At 35.0% G+C, this 25,277-nt stretch overlaps 5 protein-coding genes across 5 annotated transcripts; 1 reads left to right on the top strand and 4 right to left on the bottom strand.

Moving 5' to 3' along the window:
• Positions 1-563: 563 nt before the first annotated feature.
• On the bottom strand, positions 564-2,955 carry LOC105618932 (alpha-N-acetylgalactosaminidase). The gene is made up of 8 exons (XM_012200462.1): positions 2,855-2,955; positions 2,499-2,660; positions 2,235-2,409; positions 1,901-2,075; positions 1,732-1,826; positions 1,300-1,659; positions 958-1,122; positions 564-877 (listed from the first exon to the last, which is right to left on the bottom strand). The coding sequence occupies exons 1-8, from the start codon at positions 2,953-2,955 to the stop codon at positions 698-700; spliced, it is 1,413 nt and encodes a 470-aa protein (XP_012055852.1). The 3' UTR covers positions 564-697.
• Positions 2,956-6,864: 3,909 nt separating this feature from the next.
• Positions 6,865-8,422, bottom strand: LOC105618930 (muscle-specific protein 20). Its single transcript, XM_012200461.1, has 4 exons — positions 8,393-8,422; positions 7,862-8,073; positions 7,670-7,790; positions 6,865-7,541 (listed from the first exon to the last, which is right to left on the bottom strand). The coding sequence occupies exons 1-4, from the start codon at positions 8,420-8,422 to the stop codon at positions 7,350-7,352; spliced, it is 555 nt and encodes a 184-aa protein (XP_012055851.1). The 3' UTR covers positions 6,865-7,349.
• Positions 8,423-11,303: 2,881 nt separating this feature from the next.
• On the bottom strand, positions 11,304-14,756 carry LOC105618929 (autophagy-related protein 23-like). The gene is made up of 13 exons (XM_012200460.1): positions 14,744-14,756; positions 14,568-14,677; positions 14,117-14,286; positions 13,838-14,013; positions 13,709-13,763; positions 13,508-13,634; positions 13,301-13,428; positions 13,107-13,233; positions 12,880-13,022; positions 12,655-12,766; positions 12,272-12,571; positions 11,643-11,738; positions 11,304-11,390 (listed from the first exon to the last, which is right to left on the bottom strand). The coding sequence occupies exons 1-13, from the start codon at positions 14,754-14,756 to the stop codon at positions 11,304-11,306; spliced, it is 1,644 nt and encodes a 547-aa protein (XP_012055850.1).
• Positions 14,757-15,789: 1,033 nt separating this feature from the next.
• Positions 15,790-17,733, top strand: LOC105618928 (anaphase-promoting complex subunit 7). The gene is made up of 4 exons (XM_012200459.1): positions 15,790-16,595; positions 16,666-17,080; positions 17,160-17,434; positions 17,511-17,733. The coding sequence occupies exons 1-4, from the start codon at positions 15,790-15,792 to the stop codon at positions 17,731-17,733; spliced, it is 1,719 nt and encodes a 572-aa protein (XP_012055849.1).
• Positions 17,734-19,069: 1,336 nt separating this feature from the next.
• Positions 19,070-20,632, bottom strand: LOC105618927. Its single transcript, XM_012200458.1, has 3 exons — positions 20,489-20,632; positions 19,819-19,920; positions 19,070-19,414 (listed from the first exon to the last, which is right to left on the bottom strand). The coding sequence occupies exons 1-3, from the start codon at positions 20,630-20,632 to the stop codon at positions 19,070-19,072; spliced, it is 591 nt and encodes a 196-aa protein (XP_012055848.1).
• Between the last annotated feature and the right edge of the window lie 4,645 nt (positions 20,633-25,277).

Raw genomic sequence — 25,277 nt, 5'->3', positions numbered from 1 at the left:
ACGTACGTTACGTACGTCGTACGTACGTACGTACGTACGTACTACGTACGTACTACGTACGTACTACTCTACTACTCTACTACTCTACTCTCTCTCTCTCTCTCTCTCTCTCTCTCTCTCTCTCTCTCTCTCTCTCTCTCTCTCTCTCTCTCTCTCTCTCTCTCTCTCTCTCTCTCTCTCTCTCTCTCTCTCTCTCTCTCCCCTCGTGACGCGTTACAGACGTCAAAGGGAGTTGGATGCGACGAATATAAAGATATGTTTGGCGCTTTTGTACATATGACGAGATACGTCTGTTACATCGACGATGAAGCGACTTATCTCTTTAATATAAATGCAATATTGATCGTTTTAAGTCACATTTAAACGAGAATTTTTACAAATAAAACTTTAATTCGACAAAAAGTATTAGCTCGATTACTAAATGCAAACTATATGTATGTTCAAGTTATCTAGAACTCTGAATTTCACAAAGTCAAGGATAAATATAAAGTAACGCCATATACATAGATATGATACTAAAGTAAAACGTAAATACGGAATATCATTTTAAATAACACGAGTGAATAAAGTTTATAAAATTCTTTATTTTCTATTCTTCCTTATATTATATATTATGTTAATATAGAATGTAACGCACTCGCACGTACGCGCGTGTTAAAACGCCGATAGAAATTAAGATAATACGTTAAACGTACGATCATTCAAATGAATTTTGCCTAACTTTAAAGACTTGATTCAAGGACGAATACGGTGAATAATGAAACACGTCGTCTATATTCAGATTACATCGCAGTATCACTACGCCTGACGGGTTCACTTTGACCTTGATCTTGGTCTGTGGCGTCAGCACGTGATAATCCACGTCCTCGTACAAATCCTGAAAAGAACAACGATACTTTCGAATTCTTTTTCTAGACATTTCTGCCAATCAAACTGTTACATGTAACGGTAACGAACCTCCACTCGATATCCTGCAGGATACTGTAGACCCAACTCCTTCAGCGTAACCGACACATCCGACGGCGTGCCGTCCGTTCGTCTGTTGATGAACGCGATCGCGTACGAATAGTAGTTTTGATAAACAGGAGTGATGGGCCTTGCCCAAATCTCAATGCCTTTGTGCTGTAATTGTAAATTATCAATGGATCACACTGTCTAAGACACATTCCGATGAATTCAGCCGAAACTGTCACTAATATAACTGAATTATATGACTTGTTAATTTCGAATTTCAACTCGTGATAATATCAATCAATCACACCGATATATTCAAGGCACTGACACATTTAAATCACTCACTTTATATATCCGTCGACCTTGAATGCCCAATAGATCTTGATCTACGGCAATAATCTTTTTGTTTTGCAGGATGGCTTTGTACTCTGGCCTAATCGTCCTGAGATCAACAGACATGAGCAATGGTGCTGCTAGTATAGCCCAAATCGCCATTTGTGTTTTGCTCTGTTCGTAGCTCAAACCAAAGTTACCGATAATCAACATATCTGGATCATTCCAGTGTCCAGGACCGGCATTGGACACAATCGCATCTTGATTGTTACCGTAGTAATCGATGATACTCTCTACACTGGCCCATGAATCCTGGATATCGTCGAAGTTGCGCCAGAGATTGCAATTTTCTGCAATCGAGGTGTAATTCGGCTGAAAATTATATTAACGTCAATGACTGCCTCTAGAAGAAATAAATCGGAGAAAATGTATTGAGGTGCTTACCTTCATACCTGCATAGATTTGATAAACAGGCCAGCTGCATGAATATATCATGTGTTTTCCAGTCTGATTTAGGAGATACCCAAACTCGGGATAGCCTTCAGTAAATACCATATTATTTTAATATTAATTAAATTAAGAAAGAATTTACACAGATCATTTATAATTATACCTCTATCCATATCAACAGGATGTGAGTAACATCCATCTAACTTTACATAATCCACATCCCAGGAAGCAAATGTGGCAGCATCTATATCCAAGTAACCCAATATACCTGGATATCCAGCACAAGTATAGTTACCATAGTCCTCATAGATACCAAACTTGAGACCCTTTGAATGCACCTAACAAACAGAGCAATGTCTTTCGTAAAGCATCACGTACAGTCACAAAAGAGCATTATAAGCCTGGGAAGTAAGCCAAGTGCAGAATAACGAATTTGTGCAACAGATAAACATTGAAACAAAGAAAAGACATTTCTAAAATGATAGACAGTGAATTACATAATCTGATAAACTCTTCATGCCATATGGGAATCGTTCTCTATCTGGTACAAGTTGTCCATTTAAATCCCTTTCTTTCTCCAACCAACAATCGTCCACATTAATGTATTCATATCCTACTGCAGCATACCCTTCTGCCACCACAATATCTGTCATGGTCCGGAAGAGACGGTCACTATAAATCAGATGAGATCAATCACTATAATTTCTTTTGCGCTTACATTAAATATTCTATCCACATATCGTCACTGCTATGGAGCTCACCTTATACAATTGTCTGGATCATTCTTGCAATCTGTGTTGCACCTAAATCTTTCCCACGCTAACCATCCCATCGGAGGTGTTCTGGCCAGTCCATTTTCCAACGCTGGAGCTAGAGTGACCAGCGATAAGAGAAGACAAAGGGACCACAGGTTGCGCAGCATTCTGTAGAAAGATAATAAAGCTGCTCTCGGTTAGTGAGTAGGATAATGACGAGGCTACCAGGTCGGCATAGTCCGGAGACGCGAAGCGGAACAGGATTCCCGTGACAAGACGGTCGACGGAGAGGTCATCAGGAGAACCCGCTGGTGAAGAGAAACGACGCGAGGTAGACGCGTGTTGTGACGAGGCGCGCCTACCGTACTGATCTGATATAAGAGGTAGGCTCGCTCGCACGCTCGCTAGCCGTTGCCGCTGCCGTCGCCGCCGCTGCCGCGAATACTTTCACCCAATGCCCCATTTCATTTTTACGCGCGATCACCGTCGCTGACTCGCGTCGTGCCGCGCCTGCCTCCGCCGATCCGCGCGTCCGTCGACAAACAACGTTGTACGTAGACCGGCCCGTTCGCGTTATGCGGGCATAATCGCCTCGAGTTTCCCTATCCGAGCGGATGTGCCGTCGTCCGTCGTGTCACGCCGTGCCGTGTAGAGGTTAGGGAACGCGCGCGCGACAGGTTAGATCACTTCTGCTCCGGAAATGTCTTGTGAAATCCCCGAAATCTCGCGATCTCTTTCTTTTCTCTTCCTTTTCTTTTCTTTTTTTTTTAAAGACTGGAATATTCACACCTCGAAATAGAGAATTTTTTGCAAATTTTCTTAGAATTTCAAGCTTCCTCTAGATCTTTGTCTCGTTGATTTTATTAGTTATCAGAATTAAATGAAAAAACAGTTTTAAATTTTAATCGATATATTATCTTGATATTTTTTATTATATTTTTAAACGGTACTGTTTTAGTTAATGCAAATGCTTCCAATCTATTTTTAGTAAATCTTATATGATCTATAAATTATTCTTTCTTTTTAAATCGCTATAACTTTCTTATGAGTTACTATGAACTCTATTGTGCGCTTATGGATGACAAATTTAAATATTAATTATGTTTAAATAAGAAAAACGACGAATGAAAATATTTGTTACATTACATGTCCTACTTTTCTATAATTTCAGGGCATAATATGAAGAGTTATTTACCTTCTGGGGCACCTATTTTATTTCTTTTCTTTAGACCAGTTGGTTACAATTTCAAATTTACTTTAGAATCGCGCCGTCTCGACAAGAGCGTAGCTAATAAACATGAGAGAACTACGAGTGCCAAGACTGCGCCAAGTGTCAGGCGTTTTTCCGAAGGCTACTGAAAGATGCTAAACAATAATATTATGCGTCCTTCGTATTTCAAATCGACGCTTCAAGGTTCCACATCTAAGCGTATGCAAGCATTGTCGGAAATCAAGGTTTGTAAAGAGATGTCGAGGAGACTACTATACGGAAAAGTAGACTTAATTGTCCTCGCTTATTCATACCGAACTCTCGTTGACGCTTTAATTTATACTACAGATCTGATCGACGCTAGCCTCGCTCGTCACCGATAAAAATGAAAGCATCGTGGTTTGTGGAAGGGCGGTGACGTGGACGGCGCGTTAAGAGAGCGAGAGGAGACAAAGCGAGAAAACAGCGAGGAGAAAGATCGGAGGGAGAAAGACGACGACAGGCAATAGTAATATTGCGAGTGGGAGAGACGTGGTGAACTCGCAATCGTGCTGACGTACAGGATACCTCAAAAGTCACTTAGTTTCTTTTAAGTCTACATTTCAATCACTTTATCCTGACAGAATGTTATTGCTATCGCTCTATGAAGATTTAGTATCGTTGTTCTAATACTAATTTTATATACTCTTGCTTTCTTTCTTTTTTTCATTCTTTTAACGCAATATTAGTATATCATATTATTATTATTGTGTATTACTACATGAACTAACGTGTATCAAATTGTTTCCGCATATATAGTGCGGGCGGCACGCCACGACGCGAGAAAGTAGCCAAATAGATGCAAACCGGTTCGCAATTCCTCGTCGTCATTCCACGCGGTGGAAAAAAAGAAGAGAAGAGTCAAAGGAAGAAAGAGAGCGAATATGGGGATGTCTCGATGAAAAGAAAAGATTCGCACGGCTGTCATCGCATACTTCAGTAGCATTTCTATATCGCGGGCGGAAATTTTGATCGCGCGATCGTAATCTTTCGCGCACTTGATCGTTGAACGTCGAGTGTGGGTTACCGGAGTAATACAAGAACGGTTTGTTACGAGTTATGGCAATATATAATAGATTGTGGTTTTAGCTCGAAACGTAGATTGCGCGTTATTAAAGATTCGAGAGATTCGTACCGGAACTGGTTACTCTAAGCACAATCGCTGTCGGCGATAAAAAAAATGCGCAAGATACCGGAGATAATTAAGAAATAATTAAATATTTACGTTCTTTGATTTTCTGGGACGCTATACGAAATTAGCATGGAGTTTATCAGAGAAATCAGAAAAGCACATACTGGACTTGCAATATCTTTTCTTTATCACTCAAGTTCGAATTGTCTCGAAAATTTATAAATCTCTCGAAATTTGTAGATTGTCAAACGAAAAATTTTTATGCATTTAACTATCGTTTCTAAATTTGTTCGCTATTGATAATTCGATATTGATATTAATATTTTATTTTATTGTAATAACGAGATATAATGAAGCATGAAAGTACTGAAGCTTTTCTTTCTTCTCGTATCGGAGCGATCGTAATTGAATGGAATCGTATTACATCACAGATAATTATTTTATACAGTAAATACAAAAATATTCCATATTTAAATAGCAAATAGCTCATCTCTCTTTTAAACGTCATAAATTAAATAGTTCTATCTTGATCGGATATAAATGATCGTGTATTATACATCCATCTCTATCGCATTTCTTTACAAAGAAAGACATAAAAGAGCACAGCTTCTCGCCTTCTAATTTCCCCTTCCTTCCTTCACTACAGAATGGAGAGTTTGATTTCTTGCACGCTCGCGTCTCTCTCCGCCAAGTTAATTCTGCTCTCTATCTCAAACGGAAAAAACAGAGAAAAATAGAAGAGAAAAAAAAATTGTTGACCATAATGATACCGAATTAGCGTCGCGTCCTAATCGGTGGATGATATTACAGATGTGTCTGAGCGGTGGGTCGAGGTCGATGAAATATTCCCATCGACTCTTGCATTCTAAGCTATCGTAACCCTGGCACGATCTACATCCACGCTCCACTCGTCTCGCGGAATTGTCGACCGATACCACAGCATCGCGCTCGCAATTTGCATCTCGATCCCCTCTTTCTCTGCCCTTCTCTCCCCCCTCTCGATACCGTTTATAACGTTTCCGAAGGAGAAATCGAAAAAATTCAAATGACGAGGATGAACCCAATTCCAGAGATACATCTTAGCTTCTTTAAAAATTTTTTAGGATATACGAAAGGATGTTTGACGGCTCTTATAACGCCTCTTAAAAAGACGGTGCGTCTTCTAATCGCAAACAATAGAAATCTGTATCTGCAGTGAATTAAACGGTGCACGCGAGCGTGCGGATAGTACAGACTTCTTGCGACGTGAGAGGGGCAATTGTCTTTACACGCAATCAATGTTCTCGCGTAATGCAAGGAAAGAACAAAAAAAAGGGAAAATAGCGTACCTTTTGTCTGCCACGTGTTGCGTGAGAGTGTTATTTTATTATTGCGCGCGCTTCATTATATATACCTTATATATATCAGTAACTTACGTGCTCATTTTATAAATATATTACGATCAAATACGTTTATATTTGAGAGTTTCGATTGTATACATAACAATTCTATCTAGATGCGTTATCGAGCACCGCCTATTCGATAGATCCATATCTTCATTGATAAAGCAAGTGGATTGGATACCTGATGGATCTCTATAATGGCGCGAACAACTTTGGCGATAAACAAATCAAAATAAATAATGAATTATCATTTTGATCCAAAGCTACACGTCAATGAGAACGTGTTGCGCTCTCCTGAACACTCAGGAAACATTCTCCTGAATGTTACGGGCGAGCAATATTGAAACAAACGCATCTTCGGATATCAATAGAACAGATCCCACACGCTTCGCGTTGAAGCTCGGTTCGACTTGGCAGAATTTCAACAAAGTTGCACGCAATTTGCATCGCGTCGCGTTTTATTTTCGACGTCTCCAGCGTGAAACACGACGTCGCTTTCGCATCCTTAAATGGCGATCGCTGAAATTGGGGAAAGAAAAGAAATTGTGGATGGAATTATCCAATACAATTAACTTGAAAATTAATTTCTGGAAGGGAAAAAAATTCTCGTATTTTGGATGGATAGAACTAACTTTATTTGGAATTCTTTAGATAACATTTTGTTGTTCTAAAGCGCACAATCGATCAGTTAAATAACAACTTTCTTGTTTTGAAACGCATACTCGTGTCATTGACACTGTATATTTTTAAAGACTAGAATCTCGAGGCGGGAAAAGATAAAAAAATTGATTGAATAACAACGATATCTTCCTTATAATCATAAAAATCAATTTATCAAATATGCTTATTAGCTCAAGACAGAACTGTATCTTCTGATTAATAATAAAAAGATTAGAATTTGTTATGATGAAATACATTTGTTATCATTAAGAAAATGCCGGAAAATAAATAGCAGCCGTTTATCGTTTAATTACAAAAGTAAAATTATATATATATATATATATATATATGTATTTATGTGTACATAACAAAAAATACGAGATATAACTGTAACGACTGGAAAAAGGGATTTGCAAGCTGTGCCGAGTTTTAATTTACTTTCCAAGAAGAATTTTGCGAGTGGCACCGATGCTTTGGCCTGCCTGGGTCGCACCCTTGTTGGAACCCGCTTGAAGACCAATCACTCCTTGACCAGCTCGCAATTGTTCCTCTGTAAAATCACGTTTGCATTCGTCTGATGGCTTAGGTCCTAGATAAGGTCCTTTCCATTCAGGATGCTTGTATGTCTAAATGAACAGAAATATAAATGTTTTTTATTCTGACAAAAATCAGTAATTATATCAGTCAAAATTATTTATTTAAAGAAAATTATTGCAAAATTTGTATAAAAATTAATGATAATAAGAAAACGTACTGTTCGGCCGAGCGCGAACAATGTTGTTACTACTTGGGCTACATCTTTCTTCTCCCATAAGTCTACGGTCTGGAAAACATCGACGTCGTCCACTCCGTAGTCTTTTAACGCCTTTTGAAACCTACAACATATTCAATATACATAATCATATAATGTACAATTGGTATAAATATCTTACCAGCCGCTACTTACAAATTAATGTTTTCCATCATCTTGAATTGTCCGCCAGTACTATTGATCTTTGGTACGGATCCAGGTGAAAGCTTGTTCATTAAATGGCACAAGACCTGACCATCCTTGAGCACCTCTTCAAAGGTCTCACCAGGAGGAAACTTCTTACCAAGGATCGATTCGATCCATTCCTGTGCCTCCTTCTCCTGTTCGGGGTTGCGTTTCGCCGCAATCTGTGTAAAATTATACGCGAACGTCAAAATTATAACTGTTGTTTAGCAGAAAAGGATTATTATGGAAATTCTTGAATCTTCAATGGATTGATAGAATCCCGCGTTACTTCAAGAACATTTCAACACATCTCTTTCGAAAAAAATACAATTTGTTTTGTTAGATATTATCAAGCAATTGGTTTCTTTCTGTTTAAAAGTTAAGAAAAAATAAAGAACTCGGGAGAATAAATCACTATATGATACACGTGACCGTAAACGGATCGAAACGAATTACACCACACAATTGAAATATTATATGTGTATATAAATTAATATATACCTTAGCGCGCACTTGACGTTCTAGAGCCATCCTTATGATATTTTTGAAAAGACTGAAGTGCCGCGGCTTCTAAACGTGGCTTTTTATACGTTTCGGAGGAGTACGCAACCACCGTGGGCCAAGTCGGGGGAAAAATCCATCCAACAACGTAAGAGGGTTGTATACGAGGTGTCCTAAGAAACGTTCCGATGAAAAAAATGTTTCGTCGAAATTTTCCAGGGAAAATCGCCGTCGAAGATTCCTCGTTATTATATTCATGTCGACTAGACTATGTACCTTCAAGGCTTTCTTGATATAATATTTTCTTCTTCATTGACTAGGTAATCGATAAACGAGATACTATCGGAGATACTTTTTTTCCCATGTTCCACATCGTTGATGTGACACCATGTATAAGCGACGCAAGCGTGCGTGATTCCACACGTTTCGGTATTCTAATATTAGCGGCTTATTCAGTTAAACGAGAAATAGGTTTTCCGAAATCGCAGAGACGCGCAGCTGCTGTGTGAAAATTGGGCAACTTAGTAATGATTATAACATCCGGTAATAGACGAAACAAGATTCGCATGAATAAGTCACTGTTTTGTTGGCTATTTTTTATTAAAACGAGCCAATGTAATAAAATAACTATTAAGGATCTCAGATGTCGATTGCGATAATATCTATAAAAATGCAACGACAAGAGAATATTTTGATTTTTTTCATTCATTGAATCTCACAATAATTGCCTGATAGAGCAGTCACACTGAAAAAAAAATTTACTAAATTTTATTTCTTTAAATCATAAACATTTACATTAAATAAATATTTATTTAATAAAAGAAAGATAATTGAATCAAACTAATGGATTTTGTATCAAATAAGTAAATATTTATTTAAGTAAATATTTATAATAAGTAAATATTTATTTAGAACGATTTAAACAAATATTTATTAAAGTTTTTTTTCAGTGTAATTATCTGAAAATTCTTTTATTTTTTTTAATATAAATTCGAGATTGCATATATTCCAATTTGAATCAAGAAATGATGAGAAACGAATGAACGATGAATAAATGAGAAGGGAGATATTACATGTCATTGTAGACGTTAGAATTAGAAAAACCTGAATACCTGATCCTTATTGGGATCCTATCCTAGATTTGACATATAATGTCAAATCTAGGATTGTCTGATTTATTCGAATAAAACAATTCGCGTTGTTCTTCTGATTACAATGCATATTCCAGCACATAACTCATCAGTATAGGCAACGTGTCGAGGTCCTGACACAGAAGGAAAAAAAATACGGTCGCCCTCGTGGAAAGTGGGACGTGCTACTTTTAAATAGTTCTCTGTCATATGACTCGGGTTATTATTGCGCGATCCAGATTTTGCGGCAGATACTCTCCTGTCGTGCGAACGCAAGATAGAGAAAATACGGAAAATTATAGACATTCCGAGGACAAGGCTTTAAAAGTTCATTGCTAATATATAATGGACTAATGTAGGCGAGAACGCTTGAGAGAATTCAAGGAATATTAAACTTTACTCCTGCAAGACAATCTTATAATAAATCAATCGGGAAAAATTAAAATTACTGTACACGTTTTAGATACCAAAAGAGCAATAACTCACTCTCTTGAATTAAATAACATTTTATTGTTTTTTTTTTTAAATTTTTAACTTTCGTGTGTCAAACTGTAAATTAATCCATTTATATGATTGAATTGTTTAGTTTCGAAGAGTAAATAACGCTTATTAATGTATATACACTTATTAGTATACATATGTAAATAATAAATATTAATAATAATATAATAATAAATAATAAATATTTGAGTTAGATTTAATACACTTCTTAAGTTAATTTGTTTAACTTCATGATTTAATTTTAATTATGATATGAGGAATAGTAGCGATTTACAGAAATGATTAAAAATAACTCAAATTGGTTACAATATAACATATATAATAAATTTGATATTACGAATTTAATACATAATATGAAGATATGTTTTTAGAAATACGCTGTAACATCCGAAACGGAAAGTAACGAATACAGTATCTTCCAGAAAGACAGTAAGATTTGCGCGGTTTCATTACATTACGTAATTTGAATCTCGCGTATGTCGATTTAAAGGAGATCATTTATTGGTTGGATGGTGGACCGATGAATCACGTTTAAATTTAAGTTTTCTGCGTTCTTCCACTAGCTACAATATCGTCTGTTCCGTGTCGAAGGTGCGTAGGTGTTATTCCTGAGAGCGCGATGATGAGATTCCGTATTCTTGACATTATCTTAAATACAACTATTCGATACATTATTAGATACCAAAAGAGTAACGATAGCTTCATCCCTTGCATTTGAATAACATTTTATTATTTTTAACTTTTCGAAAATATAAATCAATCCATTTATGTAACTAGTTTCAAAATAAACAATATCCATATTAATGTATATTCTTTTTATTAGTAAATGTAAACTAAGAAATTAAATTTAATAAATTTTCTTGAGTTAAATTGTCTAATTTTATTATTTTAATTGAATTATAATGACATATTGAATAGGAGCTGTGACAACTTATAAAAATGATTTAAAATAACTTAAATTAAATTTAAATTGCTATTATAAATTTAACAGCGTTGATTTATAATAAAGTTTCTGATTCATATTTATAATTTCTTTATTAAAATCTTATGTATTTGTGTATAAATACATTTTAAATTAATTTCAAATTGAATTGAGAAAATATTATGCATATATTGAAGATATATAATAAAATAATTTTAATACAATAATAGAGCTAAATGAAAAAAAAATTAACATCGAATGTAGCTTCTAATTCATATTTATAATTTCTGGATGAAATTTTACATTTTCTATAAATATATTGTAAATTAAATTTGATTGAAATTCTTTGTATATCTTTTTAATCTTCTCGTCGTTTGGTGTAAGTACGTGGTTGAGTAGGACGCGATTTGAAAAACTTTTTTCCTGTTGATGGAACCATATCTTGCTGTATGAAGCAGAAAAGATCAATGAAACGTGATTATTTCAATATCCTGAACCGATAAGTGAATGAAAAAGGATAAATAAGATTATTATATATATATTAAAAAACTCGTTCACTCTCACTTTCACTTATTTCAATAGTTCTTAACTCTCCTATTTGCAAAAAAAACGTTCATTATATTATTATCCCTTTTTACTTTTAACATTTTCTTTTCGACTTTCTTGTATTATATTTATATTTAATAAACATCTATACCTTGTCCTGACTTTGTCTTTTTTTCAAAGATGTACGAATCAGTTTCTCTGACGATGATATATCTTCATCGCTATCCAATAAACTCGCGTTAGAAACCTCAAAAAAGAAATTCAACACATTAATAAAATCTTAATCTCATATTTAAAAAATTTTTTTAATTCTTATTTCCTGAATTCTTGCAGAATACAGAAAGTTTGTATAAATCATCAAGCACGCCGAAAAAATATCGATTCTGAAGAACAATTACATTTTTGTCAAGGACTTATAAGTTTGAAAAGTGTAGCGCTCTGATTTTTTTCTTTGTTGCGCGCCTACAATAATAAACTTGTAATTATTTTTTAATCTGCTATTATTTGTTCTTCCATCAAGAACTCGTTCAGCATATATATTGCTGTATATTCTCTCTTGATATCATTGATCATTTTAGTTTGGTAATTTATAATATTTTTTAACTCGACTGATTGTATTCTATAATGATTTTTTAAAACTGATACTCTGTTGGTGAGCTTGATTTATATATTTTCATACAATCTGCGTTCTAAAAGAGTTCAAGAAATAAAAATTTAAGAAACTTTTTAAATATCGCAAACTAAGAAAATTTTATTACACTAAAATTTTTTGTTTATTACCTTAACCTTTGTGCTTTCTCGTGTTATAATTTCTTTTTCCTTCTGAAGAGTTTTTAATTGATGTTGAAGCGTGTTAATAGAAAATTCGTTGCTACTCTTAGTTTTTTCCAGAATTTTTTGCATTTCAGCGTTTTGCTTTTGTGCAAGTTGCAAATCTTTCTGCATGTTCGAAAGTTTATTTTCGAGATTCTTGGAATAATCTATTTCGCTACTTAATTTTTTTTCTATTCTGTTTACATCATTTATGAAACCTGTCTCTCTTAGTTTCAATGAGTTTAACATCGTCTCTAAATGCTGAATCTAGAAAATAATATTAAAATTAGTAAAGACTAATATTATATTGGTCAAAATTGTTGAACGAGTCTGTACATAATTTATTTTACTTTTTCCGTTTTTGTACGTAATTCATTCTCTAGCATATTTTGCGTCTCCAGTAATGCTTCGCTCTTAGCACACATTTGGTTATATCTTGCCATTATCACCTCGATTTCATTTCTGTCATAAAAAAAAATTACTCAAATCTTAATAATTTTAACGATAGAGCAGACAATCTGAAAGATATTTTTATTTTTAAAACTTCATCAAATTTGATTAATATAAATACTCACTTGTACATGGAGATTTCATTCTGTAATTTTGAAATAAGTGTATCCTTTTGCGCTATCATATCCGTAATATTGATTTTATCTTGTTCTAATATATTCAGTTGTGATTGTAAACTTTTGAATTTTGTTTCTAGTCGCTGTTGTTCCTAAAACAGATATTAAACTTACAACATTAATAAAAAAAGAAAAGAGCTGAAAAGATCTTTTAGAATTTCTTTTTAACAATGTACTTCAATGAATAATGTTTTTTCCTTAGCGTGTGCGCTCACTAATTCATTTTTCTGTGAATGGAATTTCCGCTCGACGTCATTTACTTGTTCTTGCCATTTGTTTTGCTCCATCAGTGCCTCCTGCATTCTAAAAAAATTGCTTAGTTAATACTATTATATTCGTACAATTTATTGCGTGTGGTGTGATGACTTACTTCTCTTCTTGAAGTAGCAATTTATTTTCCACTTGTGCGGCAGATTTCGCGATGTCGCATTTCTCTTTCTCGATCGTCTGCAGTCGCAATTGTAAATTCTCGCATTCCGATAGCAACCGCTGTTGTTCCTAAATTAGAAAAGGCATTCAAAATAAATAAATGGAAAAAAATTGTGGGATCTCTTTAAAAACTGTTTAAACAATATACTTTGACGAGCATCAACTTTTCCTCAGCATGTTTATTCGCCAATTCATTCCTCTGATTCTGCAACTTGTTTTCAGAATTTTCCAATTGCTTCCACAATTTATTTAGCTCTGCCGACCCCTCTTGTAATCTGATTCAAGAAACGATTTTGATAAAAATCTTTGTTTATGCGATAAACTGTCAGAAGTATAAAGAAAATTATACCTTTCTTTTTGAAGCTGCAATTCATTTTTCAATTTTGCAACACAGTTCTCCATATCTGCAATTATAAAATTAATTGTTTATGATAATGAGCCTAAAATTAAGATTCAAACCATATATGTAAAAGTATACCTTTCGATTTCGCCTCATTCTGTTGTAGCTTCTGGATAGTTTCTTGCTGCTTTAGAATCACGTCGTCGTATAAGGTGGATAAACTAACGTGATGTTGCTGAAAACTGGCAAGGCTCTCTCTGATGTAATTCATATATTCCGTGATATTCTCGATGTACGGCCAAGTTGCGTTCAGTCTGTTGCCAAAAAAAGAAAGTCAAGTCGTAGAATATATAAGAGAGATTCGTGTTACAACAACTGTTCGTTACAAAAAAGAAAGAAGAAAGAAATGAGACTTATTTTGTTTGGATCTCTTCCTTGTTGCGTATGTCTGTTTCCAAGGAGGCGGACAAAGAGGCCTGCACCTCCTGGCTCTCCTTCAGTTTTCGTCTTAGACTTTGGATTGTACGGTCCTTATTCTGCTGGTTTTGCTGCTTGTCATCATGTGTGCAAGAACCTTCATTCACTTGCTACTTCCATAAAATATTCATGAAAAATTATTTTCCTTGCTTATTATAGAGCATCAAACTTCGATCAAACTTGAATCAACTTAAGCGGCTTGAATTAATTTAATTGGAAGAAAGCTTAATAAAATAAAGTTTCAAGTTGTATAATTCATTATGTCTGTATTTAATTTTTCCTTCCGTGTCAAATAAAAAAAATTAAGAATCCTATTTACTATTAAGTTAATTGGAGTTTGATTGAAGTCATCATTATAGAAATTACTCTCTTGAGCTGTTTGTATTCGTACTTCTTCCGTTTGCTGTAATCTATCATTGTTCCCTGTTTGGTTCATCCATTGTGCGATCATTGCATCGATAAACTTGCCGCTACTTTGCGTGCTGCTCGCGCGAACTTTTTCTATAAGTTTCAGATGAAAATCACGAAGATCAATTATATAACAATAAAGCGAAAGACAAAACTTACCTTCTTGCTGCATATTTTTCTGTTTTAAAATATACTTTTTAATTGATTTATAACAATCGAAGCTCAATTCGGATTTTATCTACTTTGCAGTTCAAGTCGCAGATGCTCAGATGTTTAACAAAAACTTCACCTCGCTTTTACAATTTAATATGATTGGTTAAATTTAAATACCAATCACATTTTACTACTTTTGTTATGTTCCATATACACTGCCAGTATTAAAAATCTATAGTATATGTAACTTAAACTATAGATTTTCAGTAATGATAGTACATGACCTAATTTGTCTCCGTTTGTCTCTTACTTTTTTATCTTCTTCTAATTCTAAGAATTAAAAAAAGATAACGAGTAAATTAAATCGATTTTAAAGTTAATCTATATTGATTAACTTTACAAAAATATAGTGGTAAGCGGTACTGGATTTTACATTCTTGCAAAAATAAAGAAATCGAATGAGGCAATTTCGAATCAGTATATTTGTTGATAATTTTTTTGTATTATGATAATGTGCAATTATGGAAATTAGCAACAGAAGCTGTTTTTACTGGAAATCCTTTAAATCCGGTTTCTAGGATATGAAAATATTGCATAAAATAAACGATGTGAATTAAATTATTCTTGGAAAACATAAACAGCGATCTGTAATCGGTTCGTATTTGTATGAAGTATCGCGCAGCATACTGCAACGTTCTCTGTCGGTCTATCGTGCAAGCATTTTACTGCACTTCGCGTTCAGCGTCTCCGAATTGTTTTCAGGTTATATTTACATCGTGGTGGAACATAAAACCTTAAAAACAATATATTTTGAAAGAATATTTCCAACAGAAACGAACGCTCACGTCATATAATAGTGCCAGTTTAAAAATGCACAAAGAAAAATGAGTATTTAATTGAAGATAGGAATAATGATTTTTGTAAGATTTGGTGTTTTTGTGATGTTACAGTCTATGAAATTTTGAGAATCTCACGCTTCCTTTTGATTCTATTATCGCACAATTTGAAGTCTGTTAGTAATCTATTAAATTTTATTTCAAAAAAAATTAACCATGTCAGGACTATTCGAGCAGATCAAGCTGCTTTATGATCAGGCACTTTATTGTAATGTGATCTCTCTGACGAACTTGGTGCTCTCTCTCAGCGAACACAATGCTGATTTGCTACCTGGTTACAGCAAGTTTCATGTATACGTTTATTACGCAGATGCTCACTTTCATCTGAGCAAATATCGCAGAGCAGAGACTCTCTACAAGAAGGCTCTGCAGTTCCGTAAGTGTCTGTTAAAATCCAAAGGTACAGGGAAACCTTTATTGGATGGACAGAAGGATCTGCCATCGGATGTCAATATCAAATATCAGATTCACTTATGTCTAGTCAAGTCCAAGAATTTGCAAGAAGCTTTGCAAGTGCTACAGAGCATTCCTGGCAAGCAGCGTACTGCCAAAGTAAACATGGCACTAGCCAAGATGTTTCACGAGCAAGGAATGGAACGATCTGCTATTACCACATACAAAGAAGTGTTGAAAGAATGTCCATTGGCTTTAGAAGCAGCCGAAGGTCTCCTTTCTTTAGGAGTAAAGGGTGTGGAGGTCAATTCTCTGATCGTCGGCTCCATCTCGAATTCGATGAATTTGGAATGGCTTAATACGTGGATCAAGGCTCATGCACATATTCATAATAGAGAATACACTCATGCCGTGAGCACTCTGAGATCATTGGACAATGTTGTTTTGCTTAGAGATAATTTCAATCTATTGACTATCATGGGCGAGTGTTATTATTATGCAGGTGATGATAAGAATGCTCTGTTGTGTCTAAGGCGAGCTCGCGTTATTGAACCAGATATAACAAAAGGGTAAGTCCACATTTAGAGATTTATTTATATATTACACGGAGTGCTTATTGTTTGTTACTTCTCTCTACAGGGTGGACATGTATGCTGCAGTTCTATACAAAATGCACCATATCAAAGAATTGGAACGGCTGATACCAGCGATAACTGCTAACAACGAATGTACCGGCGAAATTTACGTAGCAATGGCATATTCCCTGTTTGCCGCTAGAAAGTTCAGCAGAGCAAATACTCTTACTGCTCAGGCATTAAATCTGAATCCTAATGACATAGAGGCCACTATATTACGGGGTAATCTTCTTATCGAGCAAAAAAAGTATCAGGACGCTTTGTTCTTTTTTAGACACGCCGTGCAATTGAAACCATATAGATATGAACCACATAAAGGTTTAGTAGATTGTCTTGTTGGGATGCATAGGTTGCGAGAAGCTCTGAATATCGCCAGCAGCTCTTGCAAACAACTTGGACACACTACAAGAGTTCTAACAGTGAGTTAAAGTTAAAAGAAAATGTATTTAAAATATACGTAAATTAAAAAATATATAACAATGCATTTTGCGTTTGCAGTTATATGCATCCGTCTTGATGAAAGATCCTGTGTCAGTGAGCAAAGCTAAGAACCTTCTCGAAAAAGCTTTATCTCAAGATGAAGTCTACTTACCTGCAGTGTATTTACTCGCGGAGATATATGAACAGGAAATGAATTTGGAAGCAGCCATCGAACTACTCGAGAGACAGGTGGAGATTCACTCTACCTGTAAGCTCCATCAAACTTTGGGAGACTTATGGGCAAGAATGCACAATGAAGAGAAGGCTCTAGATCATTATGTGATAGCTTTAAAGTACATATTTCATTTTTGTAATTGTTGATTTACATCATAAATCTATAGATGAAGCTTATCTAATTTTTGTCTTCAGCTTGGATCCAAACAACAGGAGAGCTATAGAGGGAATGCACAGATTAGACAATTCTTCTAGTAAATTGGATTCCGCTTATTATATGACCGTTGGTGAGGAACAGGCTGATACAACTTATGATGTCGGTGATGGTCTGCCGGATACAGATAACGATGAGGCACCCGAGGAGAGCGAGACTGAAGCCATTTGGTCGGATATGGACTTGGAAGCTAATAGTCAGTAATCATTCTTGTTATAGAAACGAATAGCCAGTGAAAATTGATCGAAATTTTGGCTTCTAAACTAAGTCCATTAATAACGGATTTCTTGAAAAAGAATCTTGGAAAAATAATAATTTGTACGAATGAAATGAGACTGAGATTGTTCGTGATTATTATTTGATAGGATTATACATCGTAGACAATTTACTTCTTTTTATAATAAATTCAATGATTCTACCGTTGTGGAGCTCTGTTGCCTACTTTTAAAAATGTCAATGTTAAATTTTTATTAATTTCTATTACGAAAATATTTTCATAAAATGGAGAACTCTAATATCAGGAGGATTAAGGCAAATGAACATGTACCTATTATTTGTTATATTAGTTATATTAGCGGTTACAACTTAGATTTCGATGAACAGCGCAAACTATTCAATGATAAAATATACATATATAGATTGTAGCAAGTCATAATAATAATAATTCTTAGATCGATGTAAAATAATATCACATCATTTGCTGAATAGGAAAGCTTATCACTGGCTTGCGATTTGTCAACATGCCTTTCCATATCTTTTTTACACCTGATATGTCGGTATTGTCAAGGATTCAAGGATAAAGCCTCAATTACCGGAAATATATTCGTGGCTATGTAACAATACTACATTCGTCAACAATATCCGTATATGTATGTGTATATATATATATATATATATATATATATATATATATATATATATATATATAAAAGTAATATATATATACTTTAAATACTATTAATACATAATTGATATACATATATAAATATATATGTGTATGTATGTGTGTATATATATATATATATATTATTATTATATATATACACATACATACATTTGACAGTACACGTATCGTAACAACATTCGATTTTTAGCGACAAAGAGAACGTACATATAAAATGTACGACATATAAAAAAATTGATAACAATTATTCACAAGATTTCTCTCGCGATTTAAATATATAAGTTTATCGCGAAGAAGATATCGATATTCGATGCAACAATTAAACTTTATATGTGCAATGTAACAATTAAAATCTATACGACTTATACATGTTGGTTTGTGAAATTGCTTATCGTGTTTTCTTACATCTTACATAATTACGCATCTACAGGAATGTAGGACTTTATCGATCAAAGTCACAAGAAATTAATTTACACGCATCGGGATTAATTTACGTGACATGTCTGTAAAATATTCTTTTATACGAATTTTCACTCAAAATGGAAGATTTAATTTAATTGGTGATCAACCTCGAGCGAATTTATCATTTAGCTGGTTAATTCATTAGCCGGTTAATTCGTTTTATTTTTATTGCAATTACTTCTTTAGTATCTTTTTCATTTGTTTCGTTTGATGCTGCATACTATATTGAGCGTTCTCGGCCTTCGTGATCAAGGAGTCGAGCTTATTCAAATGAGATCCCATTTTCTGGTTGAGATCGATCTGCTTCTGGACGCTGCTGTTCGCGGGCTGGTTCGCGGTGTCCGTGATGGTCACATCTGATGTCTCCACCGTTATCATCTCGTCGACCGTGGCTTCTGGTTTCTCTTGGTTTTCCTGCTTTCCCGCCTCAGGGTTTGGCTCCTCGGGCTTGTGGCGCGGCGTTCCGCCGCGAGAATTTACCTTCACTTTGAGCAACGTTCCCAGACTGCCGCAAACTGTCTGCGGAATTCTTTATTAAAGGCCTTTTTCTTTCTCTCCCCCTCCCCCTTCTTCCCCCCTCCTCTCTCTCTCTTTCTCTCTCTCTTTCTTTCTCTTATTTGCGATGAAAAATGGAAAACATGCAATATCTATTTGAAGACGTATAACATGTGGATTTATTTGTAATTCGTCAGCGTGAAGTTTACGAATCTCATGACGAACAATTCATTTAGACACGGGACGGCGGTGGAGAACCGGCGGTGCAGGAGGAAAGCGTTATCAATTTGCGAGTAAGGACATAAAGTGATCCGTCGTATCGGTCGTAAAAATTCCGCGCTATCGTTATGACAAAATAATAATTAATTCGAGCAACATGCGAAATAAGTGCGCGCAGGCTCACTCGGCAATTAATTATCCCAAGTCACCTTGAATCTGTTGAGCTTCTTCTGCGTGGTGCTCAGAATGTTGTTCAGCTCGTCCAGTCCGCCGCCGATGCGTCCCGCCGCATCGTCCACGTAATCCAAGTCCTAGAGATAAGAGAGCATCGTCGTGAGAAAATTCGTATCGCGGACACGCGTGAACGTCCGTCCGTCCGTCCGTCCGTCCGTTGGCGTTAATGAACCCCGCGATCGACTTCTCGACGTCAGCGATTTTATTCTCGACGCGACGATCTGACTCGTAACTCGTTGCACGTGGACGCGCAACCCGATTCTGCTGCGTAATGTCTATCGCGATTGCGATATCGCCATAAGTGCATTAGCCGCTCATTAACATATGAAAGAGAGAGAGAAAGCGGATGAATGAAAAAAAAGGGAATAAAAAAATTGTAAAAGCTACAAGTATAGATAACTGCAAATTATGTCGCACGACTCTCTCTCTCTCCTCCCTCTTCTTGATTGCGTTCTTTTATATTACGACAATGAAAAAAAAATAATACTCTTTGATTCACGATTGATGAACGTATCAGAAATAGCTCGTTCGCCAATGGGCGTGTCCAATTAAATAAAATTCGGGCTGTTATTTTAGGTATATTTTCAAACAGATTCTGCCTGATTTGAAATTCTTAGCGCAAGCGAGACGCAACAGCGCAGTTACCTGTAATGCAGCATCGTCGTCGTCGACGTTGCAACGAGGATTCTCGCTCTGCGCCGCCTGCGACTGCCTCCACTCCTCCTCGCTAGGCTTCGGCAAGCCTAGCAATTCTGCCCTCTCGCAGGCATGCTGATAGTCCTCGGACATGACGCTAGGTTTCAACTATATAACTAATGTAACGATGGGCCGCTACCCGAAAAACGTCGGGTGTCGTGACGAGCGATCGTTCGCGAGTACTCTCGGACGCGAAATTCCGTGGAAATCGTCGCGCCCTTGGCGCGAGGCATGCATCACTCAAAGAATCCATATTGGCATAGAAACTGCGCAAGCTCGACCGAAGGCGGATAGAATTACGGATAAAGCTTCGCGAAGTCGCGACACCCTCCTTGGAAACAGTTGGACTTCGATTCCGATCAAATATTAATTTTTCTCCTATACCAATTTTCTTCTCAATAAGCAAGAAACATTTTAGAACATTTCAGCAACGTTGCTACAATATTGTTTCATGAAATGTTCCAAAATATTTCTTTACTGGATCGGTTTTAACTTTTTGACATTATTATTATACGCATTGAGACTTATTACGCGGCAGTATATTCGATACATACACTTCTCAAGGAATACATAAAAATTAATAAAAAATCAAAATGATTTTATATTTGCCTGTTCTTGATTTGATTTGTTATTATATTTTGTAATTGTATTTGTTTGCACTGTACTTACGCGCGTATGTTTTATAAATATGTTCGAACGCGTGATAATGTATTTAATTCTTACTCTCTTTTTTTTTCTTGTCAATTTCAGGGTTGAGTAGTAACTAGTTAAAACGTTAAAAAAAGAAATTAAAAAGTTAATAATTTTTAACGTAAGTGTATTAATTTTTAACTTAATTTAGTTACTTTTAAATTTTAATTTATTAACTTTTTTAAATTAAAAATTTTTCTATCTCTCTTAAGGTTAATATTTTTTTCTATAAAATCTTAAACATTAGAGAATTAATTCAGAAAAAGTTTAATGATTTTCTGATGAGAGACTCTATAATAAGAGCCACATCATACGGTAGTCAGTTTTTATTGACCGCTAGGTTTTGTCAATTCTCGCTTATATTTGAATTACTAATTTTAGGTATCATAAATGTTATATGTCAGCAAATGTTATACGTCACATAAATATGAAATGAGCCTTAAATGAAGAATTGTTGTAGAATAGAGCTGCATATCGACCCATTTTCTAAATTTTTACGTTTTATTTTTTGTAACAAATATATAATCGATGTAATCGACTTGTATAAACAGTCATCTCAGAAGTTAAAGAAAGTTAAAGGTTAAAGAAAGAGAAATAATGCAAACGTATTGTATATCCTTCTCTCTCGCAAGATTTTGACAAAAATATCTTATGGTGTAACTCTTATTATGTATGTATAAATAACTTATATGTGAATATAAAATTTAATTTACCTCATAATATTTGTAAGGATTATTTAAAGTAATCTCTTTTTAAGAAAAATTAGGATATTCTGATTTCAAAAATAATTTTTTTCAAAATTAACTTTTTTTTAAACTTAAATTAATTTAATCTTAACTTAACTTTTATTAATTCTTTGTTCTTACAACTTTTAACTTAATTTTATTAATTTTATAAGCCATTAACTTTAACTTAATTTAAAAAAACATTAATTTACTCTATTACTTTGATGCTTTTATGTTATTATTATTTTTCTATTGTATTCATATTGTATTATTAGGCAGACTCATAACAGCAAATCTTGCTGGCAATCATTTTTTACTTGCAATAAATTAAATTGAATTAAAATATTAATCTTCAAGAGGCTGAGCTACAGTAAGACAGATTGATCCGGTCTTGAAAAGTGGAACACAGTAGCTTATAGATGAGAGCTTTCAATCCAAATTTTTAAGAGAACTTTTAACGATAAGTGGTATTAGGTATTATCGTAAGTTGTATTTGTGGATATAACATTTAAGAAAGCGATTTTCGAGCGATCAAATACTTATTGTAGATAAAAAGAACGTAAAATGCGAGGCATTAGATCGCGAGAAGTGAAACTCGAGTTCCCAGGACGGTCTCCATATCGTCATGTTCATGATTAATTTCAATTTTGTCGCGTGCACCTGGACCACACATCATAGTATCGCACAAACCGTCCTCACCCACGTGCACGTCATAAAGACATACACGCGCACCTTATATAAGCTACGCGATAGCTTGATCGGTTTGCATTGTTGTCGGAGCGAAGTCTGCGTTGTTTCGCGAGTGAGTTATGGCACCGGCAATGTCATCGCGGATCGCGATACGGGAGATCGGGTTTACTTTGATCCTATTGCTTGTGTTATCCGCGCAGGTGAGACAGGACTATCCCGATCTTGTCATGAAAGAAAGTTGGGAAGAGAGAAAAAAAGAGAGGTGAAGAAGAGATGACAATAATATAAATTTTAATAAAATCTTTTAATTTATTTTTTAATTTTAATTTGAATTTATTTTTAATCTTTTTATTTATTTATCACCTCATTCATTTTTAAATTAATTTCAACATTAAAATAAATTGAAATTTATTTAAAAAACATAAATTAAAATTTAAGTAAAATGTGTATTTTAGTACATTTTAATATTTATAATATTTATGTTAAAATATACATATATTTTTAGTATTTCTATAAATAAAAAAAGATCGTAATTTTTTAAACTGATTAGAAACAAATAACGAGGGAGCTTTTCAGGAGCTTTGGAATATTAATTAATATGTGCATTTTAATATTTAAAGCAAATTTATTTTTAGTGTTATAAACGTGCGTTTGTGACTTTTTCATAGTAAAATCATATATATTACCCGACGAGAGAGATTGTATTCTTCCCATTCTTGAAAGATTTATTGAGTTATCGTTCGTCAAATTAGAAACATCAACTCAACTAGCTAGGGATAATAGACTCTGACGAATAAGTATTACATTCTAATATCGTCGGCGTATTATTGAACAAGTTAACAATGAGAACGATGTTCAATAAAGGTTATTAAATTTTTTACGACCTTCGCAATAAAAAGAAAATAATAGAAATGAAAAATCATGCCACGGAATTTAAAGAATTAACCGATAAAGTTATTAATCGATGTTTTTACATAATCAATCAAAGTGAACATTCACCGTATTATCAACTTGGATTTTTAGTTTTGTCAAACTTTCTTTTGCAAATTGAATTGACATTTTCATGTCGTGATGTCGTAATGACGTTTTAAAAATAAGGCAAAATAAATACTATTTTACAGAATATAGATTAATTAAATTACAGATTAATTAAATGTTTATCTATTTACAAATAAAAACGTGTTAAAGAGAGAAGTTGATTTCTCTCAGCTGTTTCAGGGAGTTGTTTTATTTCTTAATTTCTCTAGGCGGACTATGAATTCCACAGACATGACGAGATATCAGTGAATTCGAACAACAACATAATCTTGACAAGCCGCGACTTTCTCGAACAGAAGAATTTCATGGCGCCAAAAGATAGTTACACATTGCAAGAAACCACGGAGCACTTGCTGTATTTCAGTGCACTCTTGCGAGCGCGAATAATCGACACTTTCGGCAGCCTCCTGTACGATTATTATGATGACTTCAGTATTACGGAAGTGAATGCGTTGTACAAGATATATTGGAAGATCCTCAAACGACGGTACAACGTCAACCTAATCCTCAGTGTTCTGAGGAATCCGGATACGAGGCCGTCCAGGATCTGTGCCGAGATCTACAGACACGCCAGGGAACCCTATCTGAGGAGTAGCGTCAGCATCTGCCGCAGAATCAGAAAGCAGCACGATCTTCCGCATCCCGATGATTACAACACAGCCGCGTTGAATATTACATACCACGTGTATCATTCATCCAATATATTGCAGCAATATCCCAGAGGTTTCTCTCTGGCGACATTACTGAGACTCTTGCAGCGAGAAGTGTTGGTAATCACGCCCAATCTACTCTCTGGACTTTTATATAATGTGAGATACGATAACTACGACGACGATGTTCGCCTCGCTGAGAGGGAACTTATACGACACTTTCGTAAAATCTCGGAGACCACCGTCGAAATTTCAGTGTCGACGATGGAGCTGAGAAAGTTCCATACTATGAATTCTTTCCTTAAGTACTACGTTGGTATATACGCCAAAAAATTTTCGGACAACGATCTAAAAAAATACGCGCTCTTGATTGCGAGAAGAATTACCGACGACGTTGGCATGATCGACGAGAATATCTTGCTTGGTAACGTTTACGAGAACCAGGCGATTCACGTTGAATATCTCTTCGATCTCGTGCTGCCTGATGATTTAATTGAGAAAGACATCATCGTGACTAAGAAATATCTAGTGATAAAATTAAACAAATTTAACGTGGTGAAAAAGTATCTCAAAGTGCAGAAGTATCAGCAGGCTATTCCCGCTCAGCTGATGATGAAGATCACCGGACAGCTGATAGACATCGACTTTGCCAAAAACATCGCGATGTCTCTGCGGATGCACGCAAAATTCTGGCACAAGAGTCGCATGATCGAAAACCTCGACGAACTCTTGGAATTGTTCTTGGATGCCTATGAGAATTTGCGACAATTGCCGCGCTATGTCCACATAATGAAGAAAATCGATGAAATCAAGGAGAGTTTGCAGGATATAAAGGATGTCCCCATTGAGATTCTCTGTAATGTTCCGCGAGCTTGTCTGCGAATAAGTCTAAAACTGATTTTACATTGTAAATTGATAAATTCTCTAATCAAAAATTTTCTGGAG

Source organism: Atta cephalotes (assembly GCF_000143395.1).
Source record: "Atta cephalotes unplaced genomic scaffold scaffold00019, whole genome shotgun sequence".
Taxonomy (NCBI): domain Eukaryota; kingdom Metazoa; phylum Arthropoda; class Insecta; order Hymenoptera; family Formicidae; genus Atta; species Atta cephalotes.
This window is presented reverse-complemented; position numbering and strand designations above follow the sequence as displayed.